Below are 21553 nucleotides of genomic sequence, written 5' to 3' on the forward strand. Positions count from 1 at the left end.
ATGCATATGCAAAACAGCATTGTAGAGCATGCATGATATGTGCAAAACACAACTCACAAGGCAATTTGAGACCCCAAAGAGGTAAATTTCCAACACCAAAATATCCCTTTCAAGTGATTCATATGGATTATATACAGCTGAGTAAACATGAAGGGAAGGAATTTTGTTTAGTCATAATTGATGCCTTCTCAAAATGGGTAGAATTGTTCCCTACAAAACATGCAGATTCACTTACAGTGGCTAAAGCATTATGCAAAGACATCATCCCACGATTTGGAATACCAGAAACAGTCTATTCAGATAATGGAGCGCATTTTGTTAATACAATAGTGCAATACGTAGGAGAAGCACTACAGGTCAATCTCAAAAATCATTGTGCTTATCATCCACAAAGCGCCGGATTAGTGGAAAGGATGAATGGAACAGTAAAAAACAGACTTAGAAAGACAATGGAGGAAACAGGCAGACCATGGATGCATTGTGTAGATTTGGTAAAAATGTATATAAACATAACTAGTACCATGGGGTTGACACCGTATGAAACATTGTTTGGCAGAAAATATCGATTGCCATATTATGGACACATTTGGGATGTACCTGAGGAAGCCAATTTGGCGGATTACATGAGGAAAATGTTAGAAGGACAACGAGGGAGAGTTCCAAACACTGATGATCCCATTTCTCCACAGGAGGACCCTAAAGTGGTACCTGGAGACTGGGTGTTGATAAGAAGCATCAAGAGAAAACACTGGCATTCACCTAAATGGGAAGGGCCCTATCAAGTACTACTCACAACACCCACAGCTTTGAAAATTGGGGAAAGAAGTACATGGATTCATTTAACTCACTGTAAGAAAGTCATTTCTGCAGACACAGACAAACAGTAAGACAGTAGGACAAGACTAGTAATAGTGTGTGAGCTTGGTGTTAAGATCCAGGTTAGACACGAAAGCTAGCAGAAGACATTAAGAAGCCACTGTTCTGAACATAGGTGTGCTGTAGTGTGCAGAAATGGCGAAAGAAAAAAAATAAAAAGAACGAGGGTTTCTGGACCCCACGGACAGTCCTTGTTATGCTACTTTTCTTTTTTGAATTGGGATTATTATTAAAAGCCATGAGCACGGGACATGATAATAAGGATCACATCCGCAGATTGCAGAGACCAAAAAGAAGTAACGAAGACCCCAGTCCGATAATAAATGCCACAGTACATAGCTGTGATGGGAATAATGCGTACCGATTTGGTGTACAAGCCTGCATTCCTAGAAATACTTCTGTGATCATCTCTGTACCATATAGTGGTCTTACCCATGGAATGCCGGATGGTGACAGAGGGACTAATTACGGAAATAGTTTCTCATGGTATATGACCAACGATCAACAAGATAGGAGATGGGAAACGTTGTAGCCGATGAATGGAGTAGATGGACACCAAGATGGGCACAAACCGAGTGGGCTAAGTACCAGAGTCAAATTCTCAAAATGTATCAAACAGATGATAAGCTGTCTATAGTGGTGAATACCCACAGAAAAAGGAACCATATTCCCACCTGATATAGAGGGAGACTGTTGGTTGTTCCTCCTTTGGGTATACAAACAAGGAAAAGATCCGTATTTCCATTTCTTCCTCTGTGAACAGATAGAGTACAGCAACCAATATTGACCGAATTAAGTACGTCAAAGGGGGTGTCCATACAAGCAAAGGGGGTGCCCATACAAGCAAAGGGTGTGGTCTGTACAAGGCACAAAAGACATGAAGGCAGATGACTGGTTCCTAGTAACTACAGGAATTAGTGGACAAAATAACAATTGGCTTTTAATGGCAGAACAAGCAGGACTAGCAGCAAAGAAGGACTGTGTTGTATGTATGGGACCCAGACCTATATTACAGGTAATACCGGCAGCATTACCCAAAGACTGTCTACTGACTGCTATGACACAGACATACATTGCGGCAAACAACAATTGTTCTAAGTGGGACAAGATCTATCCAGTGACCAAATTGACTAAGATTAAACCTTTATTCTCAAGCAAAGTTGGGCATGCTAACCATACATGTGTACACTTGACAGGGACAAGTAAGACTTTGGGTAGCTTAAACCACACCGCCTGGTGTAAGAATGTGGTCCATAGTACTCCCACATTCGAACCTGTCGGGAGGAGTGACGTGTGGTGGTGGTGTGGGGATAACAGAATCTTTGACAGACTGCCACGGAATGTGTCAGGTTATTGTGCATTAATATCATTATTGTTACCAGTTGAAGCCATACCCATGACCCCTGAAGACGTTACGACATATGCAGCCTCTCTTATTCCTGAAGATTGGCAGAAAGGCATAGCCAGACATAGAGTAAAAGAGATTGGAAAGGAGTGGGAAATCCAACATATATTGACGCAATAGGAGTCCCCAGGGGAGTGCCTGACGAGTATAAACTGGTTGATCAAATAGCAGCTGGATTTGAATCTTCCATCTGTTGGTGGTGTTCAATTAATAAAAACGTGGGCAGAATAAACTACATCCACTACAATGTACAGAAATTAGGAAATTGGACTGAGGAAGGATTTAAGGCTGTCCATTCACAGTTAGAAGCCACGTCCCTTATGGCCTTCCAGAATCGTATTGCTCTGGATATGTTGTTGGCAGAGAAAGGAGGTGTTTGTGCCATGTTCGAAGAACAATGCTGCACATTCATTCCCAACAACACGGCTGCAGACGGCAGTCTCACTCAAGCCATTGACGGGCTGAGGACGTTGAACAGGAAGATGAAAGAGCACAGTGGAGTAAACACCGAAGGCTGGGATTGGTGGCTGGAAGGGATGGGAAATGGAGGTCTTTGATTTCTTCACTATTAGTGTCTATAGCAGTATTTGCTGCAATTCTAACATTGTGTGGATGTTGTTGTATTCCATGTCTCCGAGGCCTTGTAAATAGAATGATAACCACAGCAATAAGTCCAGGACCAGGAGGGGGTCCAGCATCATATCCACTTCTGGGGACAGACGACGACGAGCAGGACGATGGCTCTCCTGACCTGTACCCAGACCAATGGAAGTATGATGACCCAGACACCGATGATGGTGACAATGATGACATCACCTCTGGGGTGTAAGCCTATAGAGAAAACATACCATGATGACCTCTTAGTGAAAATCTCAAAAAGAAGTGCTAAGCTGAGTGATGCCTACTGTATGTTTAACAGGCGATAAACAGGAGGGGAATGTTAAAGATTTTGTATATATGTTATCACTGTTAAACATTTGTACATTTGTCTTCTTTCTCATGAGAATGGTGTTGTGCTGTTTTGCACTTCACCCTGAGAATGTACGTGTTATTCAACCTTGTTTTAGCTTTGTCTTCTTTCTCATGAGAACGGTGTTGTGCTGTTTTGCACCTGTCTTAACCAAGCCTGAGAATTCAATTTGTTTTAGCACTCTGGGGTCAATCTGAGCTGGGAATGAAGGGCTGGATGTACTTATTATTATAATATAAACTTTGTTTTCGCAGCCTCTAACGACTGGGAGTAAGAGAACGTTTTGACTGTTGTGATGTGGTGCTTAGTGTGAAGGAGTGTGAAGGACAGGACACTTCAGGCAGATGCAGAACAGCAACTGCAACAGACGAACGAGATGTGCTGACCTGTGTAAAAGAAGTGTTCTTCCTTACAGCTGCACTTATTGACGTATGCGTTTATGTTACGGGAAGAAACTTGTCTTGCGTCATCACCCCCACCCTTAGGACAAGTTTTTTGTTTATGTGATGAGGGCGTCTCTTAATAAAAAGAGCGGAAAAAGCAGGCCAGACTTTAGTGTAGCCTTGGTGTACAGCCTGACTGCACTCCGCGCGTAAAATTTGACTTTCTGTCTCACTGGTGTTTCTTGACTCTGTTTGTCTTGTTAAAGGTTTTAAAAATGTTGGAGGAGAAAATACCCAACAAATATGTTACCCAAACCTTTCCCGTACATAACGGGGGCGCCGAAAAAACCATGACCGACCTGATTTTCATAATAAGGAACAAATCTATAAATATCAGGTTGCATTGTTTTTGATTTTAACCCGTCGGTTTAAGTGTAACGTGACAATCACTTTTTCGTATGTGAATTTAACGGGCTCGTCTTGATCTGTATGACTCTCAACGCGTATCTTTTCAGTATGTCTTTAGAAACTGGAATAAGCAGGGTTGAATCTTTGCATGATAATTTCTCCAAACTTCCCTTGGATCTCGAACAGCGGAGCAGAGGAGCAAAATTGTCACCCACCGTCTGAGCCTGAACAACGTCTGTGTAACAGAAAAATGATATAACCCGCCTTTTATATCAGTGAAACGCGGGGAGGTCACGGCCCCAGGCCCGCATCTCAACCACTTATCAGGCTGTAACCCCAGAGATCTTTGGACCTATATTCTTCAAATGAGAGTTTATCTGCGTTGCAATAAGGTCAAAGTTGTCATAATATCCTGCCTCAAAAGAAGTTGAGTGAACGGAGATTTTGTTCATGGACGTAATTTTTTTCACCTGAAACGTAGAGCAATGCTTTTCCGGAATATTTAACCATGTGTGAGGATAAGAAATCTCAGTCAGCGCCACAACCCACTCTCCCTCTAAATCCAGGTGTCGAGCCAGGTCCATCTGGTAGCATGAAATCGTGTTATCTGGGAATACGTTTAGGCTGGCGTTTGAAGGCAGAGTCACATAAAATCCTTGTCTCAGGTCCCAATCCATTTTTCATATGCCGGTTGAAGATAGATGTCGTCACATTTATATGGCCATCAGTTGGTCTGCAGGAACCCAGGATTTAAATTTTTCAGGCCAGTTCTTCCAACTGACAAATACAAATTTCTTCCTCTTGGTAAAACGCTCACCAATAATTTCTTGAAACTGATACAGTTTGTCTTTTGATATTTTAACCTTCTGCAATTCTGGTTCATAAAATGAACCTTCAATGATCTCGCCGTCGTAGTCCGTTAATTTATACACAGGTGGGAAACGTGGAATACATTCTGACACTGTGAACATTTCATCTGTAAAACTCTGCTGATATTTTTTATCAAAAACTCCCCTGAGCTTGGAGATCCTGACTATATCACCAACCTTATATTTAAACTTCATAGGCCTTGTGCGTAGGGGAAAAGTCCCATACAAATTTTGAAACACTTGATCAACATTTTGAGCATTAACCTCATTCAGACTCATCTTAATGGTTTTATGATAAGATGCATTATAGGCTTTAAGCAGATCCTGCAGCATGTCGATGTAATGACATGTATTGTTTGCAGTGAAAAACCTCCACATCTTGGTTTTTAGTGTCCGATTAAAGCGTTCAACGACTGAGGCCTTCAGATCGCTGGCAGTTGAAAAATGTTTTATGCTGGTTTTTTTTTTTTTCATGATGGCTGAAAAACCTTGTTGAAAAATTATTTCCCAGCATCAGTCTGCAACTTCTGTGGGACTCCGCTTTCTTGTAAAACGGTGGTGAAAGCGTTTGCGACCTCACGACCTGTTTTCGTTTTGAGAAGCCTGGCATATGCTTTTTTTGAAAATATGTCTATGACTGTTAAGAGATATTTATAGTCATCGTTATGAGCTGATAAAGCCTGCATATTGCAGAGATCAGCCTGGAATTGTTTCATAGCGACTGTAACAAACACCCTATTTCTGATAAAATTCATCCTTGCGGGTTTATGTAAAGTGTAAGCATCTTCCCCAGACAAGAAATACTCCACATCTTTCCTGGAGGGTTTAACCCCTGATTCGGCTTTGATAGCCTTCTGTAAACGTTCCACACCGCCGAAGCTTCCGGGATTTGAAGGGTCATAATACACATTTCTCATCAATCTTTCTTCAGCCATCATGTAATATATATATATATTATATATATATATATATAATATATATATATATATATATATATATATATATATATATATATATATATATATATATGTAGGCAGAGTTATCCGCTATTTGCGAAACGGTTCTTAGCACGTTTTCCTCCCAAAACTCTGGAGCAGCCTGATTTTTAACAGAGTCCAGCACCCTTTCCAATACAGAAGACATTGTAATATTGTTCAGCCTGCGTGTGACAGCCTGATTTAAAAGATGCGACAGTTCACGAATGACATAACGATCCCTTACATCTCGACACAGATTAATCAGATAATTTCCCATGATAAATTGAACGTTGACACAGATATATATAGATATATTAAAACAGAAAGCCCTGCAGGTGACGATCAGATCAGGCCGTCCCAGACATCCTCCATTTCACGAATGTGGGTGGGATTTTCATGCTCCAAACAGCTGGATATCTGCTTCAACACTCCACCAAAATTATCACAGTGTTTCAGCTCGTTCAAGATGTTTTCAGCCACACCCTGGACTCTTGCCGGTGAGGGAAATATGTAATGGCTCGCCAGCAGTTTGAGCAGTGCAGGAATAAACCGCTCCGTCCAGAGGCTTTTTATCAGACGATGGAAATTGATTGGGTAAAAGAATTCAGATACCTCTTCCAGGCATTCGTGCTGCGTCTGACTCGGATGGTCGACCTGACACCCATAACAGAGTTCCTTTCTACAATTCGCAATCACTCCAGCCAGCAGATGGATGACGGCCAGTTTCGTTGTTTTCAAAAATTCGACGGAGAGAAGTCCGTCCGGCTGGTCACCGATGACTGGTGTGACGTACGTCTTGCCACACAGCGCTTCTTGTATCAGGTTGGGTGGGAGGGATGTTTCACCCCAGACCTCCGCCGGAGCCGTAGGTTGACCCCCGACATAAACACTAGGGGGTGATCCTGGTCTGTCATCTAAAATCACATATGGTGACCAAGGGTACACCCCTTGGGTTTCTTCGCCCCACATCACCGATGCTTGAGCCGAGGAAAGCTCGCGGTAACCCGGCCAGGATTCTGGCGGTGAGGTGAAGAGGTCCTGCGAGCAGCCTTCTTCATCGTAGCCGGTGTAATGACCCTCACGATCGACGTCCTCCTCTGACGGGGGTGAAGCTGGAGGAATGTGAGCTGATGTGAAAGCTTGAGTCATGATGTCGGTTGTTGAATGGTAGCACATCCTGCCCCGCAGATGAATATATATAGTTGGGCGAGGTGGGAGTGGCCAGATTCCCCTTAACAAAAGAAAGGGGTCAGGTTTCTTCTGACTCCGATAATGTCTTTATATTTCAGCCAGTGCCTAAAAAGCCCGCTGATTCTGTCCCCATATGCCGAAAACATTTTTTCCCACATCCGTACCGGGGCTTCTACGATGGCCTGCTGATTACCGTGGGTGTGTTCCAAGGTCATCCTGGCCATAGTGGGTATCCCAGCAGGATATCTATCGAAGGTCACTTTATACAGAGAGCTGGCGTAACCGGTCCATGTAATCTGAAAATGTTTTTTGTTCTCAGCACAGAATGTCTGAGGATCTGCTAAAACATCCCCTCTCAAATAAGCAGCGACCACGGTGGACATAACGCTCCAGTCATATGTGCACAAAGTCACTTTCGGGGTGTGGGGCTCGATCGAGGGTAACGTAAAAACTCAGGGTTGCTTTATACGCTTCGAAAATATACCCCAGACAGGCTCCTGACTCAAAATTCACTAACCCAGCCAGGTGGTCGAGCGGTAGAGGCGGTTGTACACAATTTATGTCTAATTTTACCTTCTTAGGTGCTGTCCCATCGTTAGAGACCGTTGTAATATTTACTGGAGTTTCGGCTATGCAGCGCGAAGTTAAAACACGTCGGGCCATCGCGGTTTGAAAAGCAAGATATTCCACCTCAGCACCAGCTTAAAAGGGAGACGCACACACACACGCGTGCACATGCGCGCGCACACATCACCTGCAATGAGCGTTTCTGTCAGAACCGTTTTTTAAAGGGTTAATCCCACAGGGCTCCCAGACTAAATAATTGTTTAATGAATTAAATAATTACATTTTATAAATCTTTATTTTATATAACATATTATAGCGTCAGAGACTCATGGAAGGGGTGAACCCCAGTCGATGCAAATTGGGCAGACATGCCCATACATGCTCAGACTAGCATTCAATGCAAATTAGGTTGATATGACACCTGTGTGTGAACTAATTATGAATGGGCGGGAACTCCGGAGGCGGACTCACTGTTGGGAAGGTGTCGTAGCACGGACCCACAACAGGGGGCGCAAATGAACGGACAATGAGTAAGCCAAAAGGTAACAATTTAATGTTGTGATATTACACAACGAAACGTGTCTTAATTTCACAGTCAATAAACACCAGGTGAAGTGTGGGCAGGCTCGAAGATAGAAGACGCCCGACGAGAGAGAAGCCGCGTCCCACACGGCTTCCACCACCAACGGCCTGAAGAACACCGGAGCCGCCAAGTCCCGAGTCCCCAGGTGGCCTCTGTCTTCGACTGTCGACCCTGGTACTGCTGGCAGAAAGCAGAAATATGATGTGTGAGTGTGAGTCCGCACACTCAGTAATCTATAGTCCAGATACCGTTAGGAGGGAGCACCTCCACCTCCAAATCACACACACTCGTGCAGCTCCTGTTTGTCCCTCTTCTGGGTCTTCACAGGAATGCGACTGCACACAGAATAAAGTTAGACAGCGTATTAGTCAGCAGAGAAATTACCTTGGTTCTGGTAGTCGATTTCTCGGCGGGGAGGTGGAGTTGCAGTCCGGCTTTTATGGTAGTGATGATAACGAGTGACAGCTGGTGCAGAGGATGAGTGACAGCTGTCACTTCTTCTGGGTCTGGCGCCCTCTCGTGCTTGGAGCCCGCACTCCAAGCAGGGCGCCCTCTGGTGGTGGTGGGCCAGCAGTACCTCCTCTTCAGCGGCCCACACAACAGGACCCCCCCCTCAACGGGCGCCTCCTGGCGCCCGACCAGGCTTGTCCGGATGTCTTGTGTAGAATTCTGCCAGGAGGGCCGGGTCCAGGATGAAGCTCCTCTTCACCCAGGAGCGTTCTTCAGGTCCATACCCCTCCCAGTCCACCAGATATTGGAAACCCCGGCCCTTACGACGGACGTCCAGGAGCCTGCGGACTGTCCAGGCAGGCTCCCCGTCAATGAGCCGGGCAGGAGGCGGCGTAGGTCCCGGAGTACAGAGGGGCGAGGTGTGGTGTGGTTTGAGACGGGAGACATGAAAGACAGGGTGAATCCGCAGTGAAGCCAGGAGTTGAAGCTTCACTGCGGCCGGGTTGATGATCTTGAGGATACGAAAGGGTCCGATGAATCTGTCCTTCAGTTTTGGGGAGTCGACACACAAAGGGATGTCCTTGGTCGAGAGCCACACCTCCTGCCCGGGCTGGTATGTTGGGGCCGGGGAACGTCGGCGGTCCGCATGGGTCTTGGCCCTCGTCCGGGCTTTTAACAGGGCAGAGCGGGCGGTCCGCCACACCCGGCGGCACCTCCTGAGGTGTGCCTGGACCGAGGGCACACCGACCTCTCCCTCCACCAGCGGGAACAATGGGGGCTGGAACCCCAAACATGCCTCAAAAGGGGAGAGGCCGGTAGCAGACGAGACTTGGCTGTTATGGGCATACTCGATCCAGGCCAGATGGTGACTCCAGGCCACCGGGTGCGCGGAGGTGACGCAGCGAAGGGCCTGTTCCAACTCCTGGTTAGCCCGCTCTGCCTGGCCGTTGGTCTGGGGGTGGTACCCGGACGAGAGACTCACGGTGGCCCCCAGCTCCTTACAGAAACTCTTCCACACCTGCGAAGAGAACTGGGGACCACGATCTGAAACGATGTCCGATGGTATCCCATGCAGCCGCATGACGTGGTGGACCAGAAGGTCTGCCGTCTCCTGGGCTGTCGGGAGCTTCGGGAGGGCCACAAAGTGGGCCGCCTTGGAGAACCGGTCCACTATCGTGAGAATAACGGTGTTGCCCTGGGACGGCGGGAGGCCCGTGATGAAGTCCAGGCTGATGTGAGACCAGGGGCGATGAGGCACCGGCAGGGGCTGGAGGAGTCCCGTCGTCCTCCGATGGTCTGCCTTGCCCCTGGCGCAGATGGTACAGGCCTGGACGTAGTCCCGGACGTCGGTTTCCAGGGACGCCCACCAGAAGCGCTGCTGGACTACTGCCACGGTCCTACGCACTCCGGGATGACAGGAGAGCCTGGACCCGTGACAGAAGTCCAATACGGCAGCTCTTGCCTCTGGTGGGACGTACAGTCTGTTCTTGGGGCCAGTCCCGGGTCCAGGCTCCTTGTCAGGGCCTCCCGGACGGTCTTCTCCACGTCCCAGGTGAGGGTGGCCACGACAGTGGACTCGGGGATGATGGTCTCGGTGGGGTTCGACAGCCCCGCTTTGGCTTCTTCTTCGTGTACCCGGGACAATGCATCTGGTTTTTGGTTCTTGGTCCCGGGGCGATACATGATCTGGAAGTCAAAGCGCCCGAAGAACAGAGACCAGCGGGCTTGCCTGGGGTTCAGCCGCTTGGCGGTCCGGATGTACTCCAGGTTCCGATGGTCAGTGAAAACCGTGAAGGGCAATGATGCCCCCTCCAGCAGGTGTCTCCACTCTTCAAGAGCCTCCTTCACCGCAAGAAGTTCCCGATTGCCGACGTCATAGTTCCATTCAGCTGGGGTCAACCTGCGGGAATAAAAGGCACAAGGATGGAGGACTTTATCAGCCTCCACACTCTGGGACAGCACGGCTCCTATCCCTGAGTCAGAGGCGTCCACCTCTACTATGTACTGGCGATCAGGATCAGGCTGCACCAGAACTGGTGCAGTCGAGAACCGGCGTTTCAACTCCTGGAACGCGGCTTCGCACCGATCCGACCAGGCGAAGGGGACCTTGGTGGAGGTCAGGGCAGTCAGGGGGCTAACTACCTGACTGTAACCTTTAATGAACCTCCTGTAGAAATTTGCAAAGCCTAGGAACTGCTGTAGTTTCCTGCGGCTTGTTGGTTGGGGCCAATCTCTCACCGCCGCAACCTTAGCCGGATCAGGGGCGACGGAGTTGGAGGAGATGATGAACCCCAGGAAGGACAAAGAAGTGCGGTGGAACTCGCACTTCTCGCCCTTCACAAACAGCCGGTTCTCCAACAACCGCTGTAGGACCTGACGTACATGCTGGACATGGGTCTCAGGGTCCGGGGAAAAGATGAGTATATCGTCCAGATATACGAAGACGAACCGATGCAGGAAGTCCCGCAAGACGTCATTTACCAAAGCTTGGAACGTCGCGGGGGCGTTAGTGAGGCCGAACGGCATGACCAGGTACTCAAAATGACCTAACGGGGTGTTGAATGCCGTCTTCCATTCGTCTCCCTTCCGGATCCGAACCAGGTGGTACGCGTTTCTAAGATCCAATTTTGTGAAAATTTGGGCTCCATGCAGGGGCGTGAACACTGAATCTAACAGAGGTAACGGGTATCAGTTGCGAACCGTGATCTCGTTCAGCCCTCTGTAATCAATGCATGGACGGAGTCCGCCATCTTTCTTGCCCACAAAAAAGAAACCAGCACCCATCGGGGAGGTGGAGTTCCGGATCAGCCCGGCAGCTAAGGAGTCCCGGATGTAGGTCTCCATTGATTCGCGTTCCGGACATGAGAGGTTGCACAGCCTGCTGGACGGGTACTCAGCGCCCGGGACCAAATCGATGGCACAATCATACGGTCGGTGCGGGGGAAGAGTGAGTGCCAGATCTTTGCTGAAAACGTCAGCAAGATCGTGGTACTCCTTTGGCACCGCCGATAGATTGGGGGGAACTTTGACCTCCTCATTAGCCGTAGTGCCGGGAGGAACCGAGGATCCTAAGCACTCCCGGTGGCAGGTTTCGCTCCACTGCGTCACAACCCCAGACGGCCAATCAATCCGGGGATTGTGCTTCACCATCCATGGAAAGCCCAAAATCACTCGGGAGGTAGAAGGTGTTACATGGAACACTATCTCCTCCCTGTGATTCCCAGACACAACCAAAGTCACTGGTTGTGTCTGATGTGTGATTAATGGAAGCAGGGTGCCATCTAGTGCTCGCACCTGCAATGGTGCCGGCAGAGCCACCAGAGGGAGCCCTACTTCCTTTACCCATCTGCTGTCCAGCAGATTCCCTTCAGACCCTGTGTCTATCAGTGCTGGGGCATGAAGGGTTAAATCCCCACAAAGGATTGTTACTGGGATTCGTGCAGATTTGCGGGGTTTTCCCGCGTGCGTGTTATGACCCACCCTTAGCCCAGTTTCTAAGGACGGGCGTTGTAGTTTGACCGTTTTAGGGCAGTCCTTCTGCATGTGCTCGCAAGAGCCGCAGACAAAACCCGTGGGCCAGCCTCCTTTGTCTGATGTTTGACTTTAATTTGGCCCTACTCGTGTCCCTAGCCTCCTCAGCAGGGGGAGCTGTAGCCACACGGAGCTCTCTGGCAGTGAAGCGTGGGGACGACGTCACCTTGTCGGAACCGGAAGGGGGAGGGACGACTCGTGCCCGGTCATGCCTCCCGGCCTGCTCCCGACGATGCTCGCTTAAACGGTTGTCTAAACGTATAACCAAATCGATCAGCCCGTCAAATTCCAGCGGTTCCTCCTTGGCCAGTAGGTGCTCCTTGAGGACCGGGGACAGTCCATTTACAAAGGCGGCGCGGAGCGCAACGTTATTCCAGCCGGACCTCGCTGCCGCGATGCGGAAGCCGACTGCATACTTGGCTGCGCTACGACGCCCCTGTCTCATCGACAGCAGCACGTTCGAAGCGGTCTCGCCTCTGTTGGGATGATCAAACACTTGTTTGAATTCCCGTACAAACCCAGTATAAGACGTTAGGAGCTGTGAATTCTGCTCCCAAAGCGCCGTAGCCCATGCGCGTGCCTCTCCTCGAAGCAAATTAATAACATAAGCCACCCGGCTAGCGTCTGATGCGTACATGACGGGGCGATGTGAAAAGACGAGCGAACACTGCATGAGGAAGTCCGCGCACGTCTCGACACAGCCCCTGTACGGTTCCGGAGGGCTTATGTATGCTTCAGGGGACGGTGGGGGGGTTCGTTGAACGACCAGTGGAACGTCTAATACGGGCCCAGGACCAGCCAGAGGAGTGGCTGCAGCAGCGCCCTGATCGCGCGCTTCCACCCTGGCGGTGAGAGCCTCCACCCTCCGATTAAGGAGGACACTCTGCTCGGTCACTAAGTCTAACCGGGCCTTGAAGGCGGTTAAGATCTGCTGCAGCTCACTCAACCCGCCTCCCGCTGACGCCTGCGCTCCTGGCTCTTCCATTGGCCGTTCAAGCTGGAGTTGACGCCCCTCGGAGTCCATGACGATGGCCGAGAAATCCTGTTGGGAAGGTGTCGTAGCACGGACCCACAACAGGGGGCGCAAATGAACGGACAATGAGTAAGCCAAAAGGTAACAATTTAATGTTGTGATATTACACAATGAAACGTGTCTTAATTTCACAGTCAATAAACACCAGGTGAAGTGTGGGCAGGCTCGAAGATAGAAGACGCCCGACGAGAGAGAAGCCGCGTCCCACACGGCTTCCACCACCAACGGCCTGAAGAACACCGGAGCCGCCAAGTCCCGAGTCCCCAGGTGGCCTCTGTCTTCGACTGTCGACCCTGGTACTGCTGGCAGAAAGCAGAAATATGATGTGTGAGTGTGAGTCCGCACACTCAGTAATCTATAGTCCAGATACCGTTAGGAGGGAGCACCTCCACCTCCAAATCACACACACTCGTGCAGCTCCTGTTTGTCCCTCTTCTGGGTCTTCACAGGAATGCGACTGCACACAGAATAAAGTTAGACAGCGTATTAGTCAGCAGAGAAATTACCTTGGTTCTGGTAGTCGATTTCTCGGCGGGGAGGTGGAGTTGCAGTCCGGCTTTTATGGTAGTGATGATAACGAGTGACAGCTGGTGCAGAGGATGAGTGACAGCTGTCACTTCTTCTGGGTCTGGCGCCCTCTCGTGCTTGGAGCCCGCACTCCAAGCAGGGCGCCCTCTGGTGGTGGTGGGCCACCCTGCCTGCACTCTCTTCCTCACCTCTCTACCACACTCTCCATTACTTTGAACAGTTGACCCCAAATATTTAAACTCATCTACTTTTGCCACTTCTACTCCTTGTAACTGCACTATTCCACTGGGCTCCCTCTCATTCACACACATGTACTCAGTCTTGCTTCTACTGACTTTCATTCCCCTTCTCTCCAAAGCATATCTCCACTTCTCCAGACTAGACTCAACTTGCTCTCTACTCTCACTACAGATCACAATGTCATCTGCAAACATCATAGTCCATGGGGACTCCTGTCTGATCTCATCCGTCAACCTGTCCATCACCAATGCAAACAAGAAAGGACTCAGAGCTGATCCCTGGTGTAATCCCACCTCCACCTTGAATGAGTCAGTCATTCCGACTGCGCATCTCACCGCTGTAACACTATTCTTGTACATGCCCTGCACTACCCTAACATACTTCTCTGCCACTCCAGACTTCCTCATACAATACCACAACTCTTCTCTTGGCACCCTATCATAAGCTTTTTGTAAGTCCACAAACACACAATGTAACTCTTTCTGTCCTTCTCTGTACTTTTCCAACAGTATTCTCAGAGCAAACATTGCATCACCCTTGTTCTTGAAAATAGGAACCAGCACACTTCGTCTCCACTCCTCAGGCATCCTCTCACTTTCCAAGATTTTATTAAACAATCTGGTTAGAAACTCTACTGCCATCTCTCCTAGACATTTCCATGCCTCCACTGGAATGTCATCTGGACCAACTGCCTTTCCACTCTTCACCCTCTTCATAGCAGCCCTCACTTCTTCCTTACTAATCTCTTGTACTTCCTGATTTACTCTCACCACACCATCCAGCCTTTTCTCTCGCTCATTTTCTTTATTCATCAGCTTTTCAAAATATTCCCTCCACCTTCTCAGCACACACTCCTCACTTGTCAGCACATTACCATGTGCATCTTTTACCACCCTAACCTGCTGCACATCCTTTCCAGCTCTGTCCCTTTGTCTGGCCAATCAGCACAAGTCCTTTTCTCCTTCCTTACTATTCAACTTCTTGTACAGCTCGCAATATGCCTTTTCCTTTGCTTTTGCCACTTCTCTTTTCGCCTTACGCCGCATCTCCTTGTACTCCTGTCTACTTTCTTCATCTCTCCGACTATCCCAAAACTTTTTCGCCAACCTCTTTCTCCTTATGCTTTCCTGGACCTCTTCATTCCACCACCAAGTCTCCTTGTCTTCCTTCCACTGTCCAGATGTCATCCCCAGTACTGTCCTAGCTGTCTCCCTCACCACATCTGCAGTACTTTTCCAGTTGTCCAAAATTGCTTCCCCTCCAACCAGTGCTTCTCTCACCTGCTCGCTAAATTTCACACAACAGCCTTCCTCCTTCAGCTTCCACCATCTGATCCTTTGTTGAGCTCTCACTCTCTTCTTCTTCTTACCTCTAGAGTCATCCTACAAACAACCATCCTATGCTGTCTAGTGACACTCTCCTCCTGCTACCACCTTACAGTCTGTGATTTCTTTTAGCTTGCATCTCCTATACAGAATGTAGTCCCACCTGTGTGCACCTTCCTCCACTCTTATATGTTACCCTGTGCTCCTCCCTTTTCTTAAAGTAGGTATTCACCACAGTCATTTCCATCCTTTTTGCAAAACCAACTATCATATGTCCTTCCCCATTCCTATCCTTGATACCATATCTACCCATTACTTCCCCATCACCTCTGTTCCAATCACCAACATGCCCATTGAAGTCCGCTTCTATCACCACTCTTTCATGCTTGGGCACACTCTCCACCACCACATCTAACACACTCCAGAAAACGTCTTTCTCCTTCATCTCACAACCTACCTGTGGGGCATATGCACTGATGATATTCATCATCACTCCTTCAATTTCCAACTTCACACTCATCACCCTGTCAGACACTCGCTTAACCTCCAACACACTTTAACATACTCTTCCTTTAAAATGACCCCAACACCATTTCTCTTCCTGTCCTCACCATGGTACAACAACTTGTACCCACCGCCGATGCTCCTGCTCTTACTTCCCTTCCACTTGGTCTCTTGCACACACAATATGTCTACCTTTCTCCTCTCTATCATATCAGCCAGCTCTCTCCCTTTACTAGTCATACTACCAACATTCAAAGTCCCCACTCTCATTTCCACCCTTCTAGTTTTCTTCTTCTCCCGCTGTTCGTGGCAACGTTTTCCTCCTCTTCTTCGTCGTCTTCGCCCAGCAGTAGCCCAATTTCCACCAGCACCCTGTTGGGCAATAGCACCGGTGGCGGACGTTGTTAACCCGGGTCGCAACCGATCCGGTATGGGAATTCGATTTTGAGTCTGCATAGTTGGGTTGGCTTGTTTTACGCCGGATGCCCTTCCTGACGCAACCCTCCTCATTTATCCGGGCTTGGGACCGGCACTCAGAATGTACTGGCTGCACACCCCATGTGGCTGAGTTAAGCTCTCCCTGGTTTTTACTTGACCAAAGACACACACACACACACACACACACACACACACACACACACACACACACACACACACACACACACACACACACACACACACACACACACACACACACACACACACACACACACACACACACAGATGCCACTTAGATATTTGTAGAAGATAAGATATAGGTAGGTGACATGTTTCAAGGGTGGTAATATGCAAACTTTCTATAACGAGTTGGACTGGCGTGTGGGTCCAGACTGTTTTTAGAACTTTAACAATTTTACTTCGATTTTGTCATTTTTTTTAAAAATGGACCACAATGGAAATAGTAAGTGTTTTCACTTTCTTGTGTCATCCATGTATTTTTAATGTATTTGGCTCACAATATGCTAAACTGTTATGAAAGTGTAACACAAAGGTCAATTTTTCAAGTTACGTTTTTATAGCAAACTAGTTTGAAATTGTAGTACACATAAACCACAAAGCTCAAGATAAGTCATTAACTATTAACTTTAAAAACTTCACTTTTCCATTATGGAAAAGTGAAATTAATAAGAGATATTTTTGATGGACAATTCTCAGGTTGTTTTCAACTTGTTATAATTTCTTAATACGCGTATCTTTTATACAAATTGACGATGTATATCGGATCGAATGCCCATCTAAGTGTAAATGTTAGCTATAGTTTATGCGACTTTTAACCATCTATATCTCTCACTTGGTTTTGATAGAGGGCAGGGCTTAATTTGAGGGAGAGCAAAAAAAAAAACTCTGCTGCTTGCTGCAGCTCGCTCCTCCCCCAAAAAACTGTCATAATTGTGTTTAGAAACCAGTCACCATTTGTTTTATTATACATCTGTGTAGTTAATTAATAACATATTCTCCACACAGATGATTCGCTCGCGCATGTAAACAATGAAAAAAAAAGAAAGAAACGCCGTGGCTTGCTGTGAGGCTGCTCCTCGCTCTTTCCCAAAAAAACTCTGTCATAATTGTCTTTAGAAACCAGTCACCATTTGCTTTATTATACATCTGTGTAGTTAATAAGTAAAATAATCTCCATGGATGATTCCCTCGCGCGCCCATGTAAAATAAAATAAAAATAAACTCCTCTCCCGCTGCTGTGTGCTGCTGCTCGCCTCCAAAAACTCTGTCATAATTGTGAAATAAAGGACAAAAGAGACATAAGTCCTGCTCACAGGCTGCTACCAGATACAGGACATGTTCACATCTTCAAACTCCAGACATCTCCACGTCACTACATATCCAGTCCACGGCGCGAAGAGACGAAAAAGTTCAGATTTTTCAACTTGGGGAGGAGGGCAACACGACATGACGCCAAGCAATATCGCGCCACAAACGCGCAACATGGTCAAAATCGCTTCACTCGTGTCGCGCTGCGCGGTTTGGCGCCAAAACGTGTCCTTACATAGGGATTACATGGCAACTGTGGCTGCAGTCGCGCCCGTGTGAACACGGAGAACATAACTCCCGCGATAAATGAGGGACCACTCTACATCATTAAACAGGAATTTGTACTCTATCCGGATTTGGTGTGACTAGGCCTACAATACATGCCCTGTTTATTTTCGGTGTAGCGCACAGCGTTGTTCGCAAGCCCACCCAACCCCCCGCCCTTCTTTTTTTTTTCTGCACCGGAGCCACCCATCCTCTGCGGGACCTCCCACTTAACAAATTAAGCACTGCAGACGGCGTAACATCCGCAAGGGTCATTTTTAATTTAATTTTTTTGTACGTAAAATTGACTCAAGGGCCTTTTATTTACTTTTAATTTTTCATTTCATGGGTTTTCTATTGACTAACGCACAATGCAATTGCCTTGAGGTTGGTTTGAAAAAAATATGTCCTGGTTGAAAAAGTGAGGTCCAGTCGTGTTATATGTGATGAAAAAAAGTGGATTTCCAAACTTCTTTCAATTTTCTTTATTTTATGAGCAACGAAATACACCCAAATTATGCATACTATATATACATTAGTTACATTAGTGTTAACAATAACAAACATTTCTATTCAACAATCCATGTTTAATAAACACATTCATGAAGTACCTAGGTGTAATATAACGGTTTAGCATATTGTGAGCCATTTTCATTATGAACTTAGATTGAACTTAGCACAATTCAGCATACATACCAAAGCATATACATTAAAAATACATGGATAACACAATAAAGTGAAAACACGTATTTTTATTGTGGTCAATGCAGAATGCAAATTGAAAGCATGTTATGTCATTATAACTTTTCTGTCACAAGTTAGACAAAATAAGGCGGCGACGACCCCTTTAATACTCATGTTTATTTGTATGCCAGCCGACATAAAACCATGCATAAAATATATCACAAACCCCAAGAACAGTACTCCCGATGCGTACTTTCTTTAAAATAAAAGTCACAGTTCAGTCACGAATACGGTGTCAGGTGTCAGTGTATGATCGTTTTATGATTATTTTTGGCTGTGTGGATGCATAAAAATGAAGCGAATGTTCTGCGTGTGAATAGCCTTTTATTTTGAAAGGCAACAGTAGACGTTCTCTGTCGTGCTCCAGAAAACTTTACACACAGGAACAGAAAACTTTCTGGTAAAAAGCTGTTTTGTCGAAAAAAAAAGCAAAACAAAACATCGTTTTTGAAGTGTTGCTTCGTAAATGGTCTATTGGTTTTATTTCGTAAGATACTGAGCGAGAGATGTGACGGTATTATTTGTGCGTTATGATTTGCAAACTGGGTCTAAGAGTTGGACCGCTATCTTCACTGAATGGAGCCCGGATCCCGTTTTAAAACAGGCCATGAGTTTCGGCGTCCCCGCTAACTCGCTGCTGCTTTTCCGCGCCTGTGACGAGGGAGACTATGAGACGGCCCGCGGCATCCTGGAGCCCGCCGGGCGGCAGAGCAGGCTGCGCTCCGAGGTGGGCTCCGAGTGCAGCCCCGCCGCCGACATGCTGTCTCTGGTACCGGTGGACTGTACCGACGAGGAGGGGAACACCGCCCTGCAGCTCGCTTCGGCCAGCGGCCACGAAAACTTGGTCCGGTTTCTGCTTCGAAAGGGGGCCTCTGTTGACAGCCGCAACAACTACGGCTGGACCCCGTTGATGCAGGCTGCCAGGTACACACACACACACACACACACACAGAAAGCTGTAACTGTCTGGAACACAATGTAGATCAGTTATTATGAGTCACAGAAGCAGACCCTCCCGGACCCTTACAAATCAAGTATAGAAAATGAATGAATGAAGGTCAGATTAGATTATATAGGACTTTATTAATCCCTTGGAAGACTCCCTCATTGAGTTGAAGGGTTGAGTTGCTTTGTATATATAGATTGGTCATTGCTACAGGTACACAGTAAAATCACCAGTGTAAAACTAACACTGATAGTGTTGTATTAACACTGCCAGTGTACATATATGGTCCTATTCGAGTCAGAGTGGGGACATATGTTCACTGTCAGTGTTAATTTTACACTGGTGATTTTACTGTGTATGCCACTCAACACACATGATCCCATCAGATCTCAGAAGTGAAACAGAGTAGGTCTCCATTAGTATTTGGGTGGGAGACAGATTGGGAACAGATCATGACCCTCCCTGGTACCTTATTCCTGATCCCAGTGATCACAAAATTTCACAGCAAAAAAGGACTGAACCTCCCATCTGCTTGGATATTATAAATTGGGCTCTGGGGAAGGGAGGAGAAAAGGGAAAAGTACTAAAACGGTGAGAAAATGCTTTTCTTCATCAATATGACACAAAAAGTACTATAATGGAAATATTTGTGTGAAAACGCAGGAGAGTTCTCTCCCTTTATAAACAACTTTTGAAATCAAATTATTTTGTAATGCTTGTATTTTTTTCAAATAAGCTTAAACACAACTGTCCTTTTCTGTTAAAATATTTTAACAGAGGACCATTGAGACTAGAAACTCATCTTGAATTGCTTATTCAGAACTCTCACAATATAAGGCTAAATTAAAAAAATATAATTTTGACTTCATTGTTATACAGCAATCTGGGTCAACTATTACTACCATCCCAAAAAAAGTCTTAAAAGTTCTTAAATACATAAGTTACGAAGAGGAGACGGCTATAAACAAGCACTCTGAATATTTTCTCATATTTTCTTGCCCTCAGATGTTGTTTTTCCTCTTTTCCAATTCTTCATGTACAGTTTTAAAGTGTTCAAGGCTAATGTACACTACCCCTTCAAACCCAGAAGTAACTGATTTTTTTTAGTTGTCGGGCAATACATGAAAATCTTCTGGCTACTTCCAGCAGTTTTCTCTTTAGATGGTGTGTATGTCTTGCGCTGCCCACCACATTGTGGGATGTTGCATGCTGCACATGGCTTCAGAGACTTGTGGGGTTTGATTGGTTTCAGTGCCAGTGCAGGAGGCGGTTTTTGAGGCATGCAGGATGCCCCTTGAAGCACCATGGATGTGTCTGCAGCACCAGGTGTACAGGTGCTGCAGACGCTCTGGGTGGGATGTAGGTGGCCGCAGCAGGCTTGGGCTGAAGGGTCTGGTTCACCCGGTCTGGCTCTTTCACATCCAACCTCAAAATGACAGCCAATGTGTGTTTCAGTCTTTCAGCATTTATTGACGAATGGCGGTGGAACCTGTCAACACACAGAAAGATTTGTTTCAAATTGCAGTCACACCAAACAACGAGGCTTTATCAAAACAGAAGGTTAACAGCATTAATGTGATGCTACACATTGTCATAGATATCGATCTAAGTGGAAAATTTGCTAATATTCAATCATAAATGGACAATATTCGTGCAACACGTAAAGCATTGCGATATATGGCAGATGGCATTTTTTACACAGAAGTACGGGAAGTGGCAGATTTTACAGTTAACTAATCAAAGATGGCACTTTGATAGCCTAATGCACAATTGAATTGGCTACAAAATGAGCTAAGGGTGAAGAAATTTGATCTTACCTGAGCGAGACAATGGCAGAAAATGTGCTTTGCTGGCTTCCACACTGCATCTGTAATGGCAGTGGTCATTTACAAATGTTGTGTGTGAACTCTGTCCTCTAGCGGTGGCCTACCTAATTGGCCTGTTGAGCAAGTTAAGCTTCTTAACAATGCTCAATGTTTGGTTGGTTGAGCG

General features: G+C 46.7%; 1 protein-coding gene across 1 annotated transcript in view; it reads left to right on the top strand.

Annotated features, from left to right (window-relative positions):
- Positions 1–19222: 19222 nt before the first annotated feature.
- LOC117511735 (ankyrin repeat and SAM domain-containing protein 6-like) overlaps positions 19223–21553 on the top strand; it is a 39165-nt gene continuing 36834 nt past the window's right edge. The window contains exon 1 of the mRNA XM_034171643.1: positions 19223–19539. Within this exon, the coding sequence (XP_034027534.1) occupies positions 19223–19539 (317 nt within the window). The remainder of the gene's footprint in view (positions 19540–21553) is intronic.

This window comes from Thalassophryne amazonica, chromosome 1 (genome assembly GCF_902500255.1).
Source record: "Thalassophryne amazonica chromosome 1, fThaAma1.1, whole genome shotgun sequence".
Lineage (NCBI taxonomy): Eukaryota > Metazoa > Chordata > Actinopteri > Batrachoidiformes > Batrachoididae > Thalassophryne > Thalassophryne amazonica.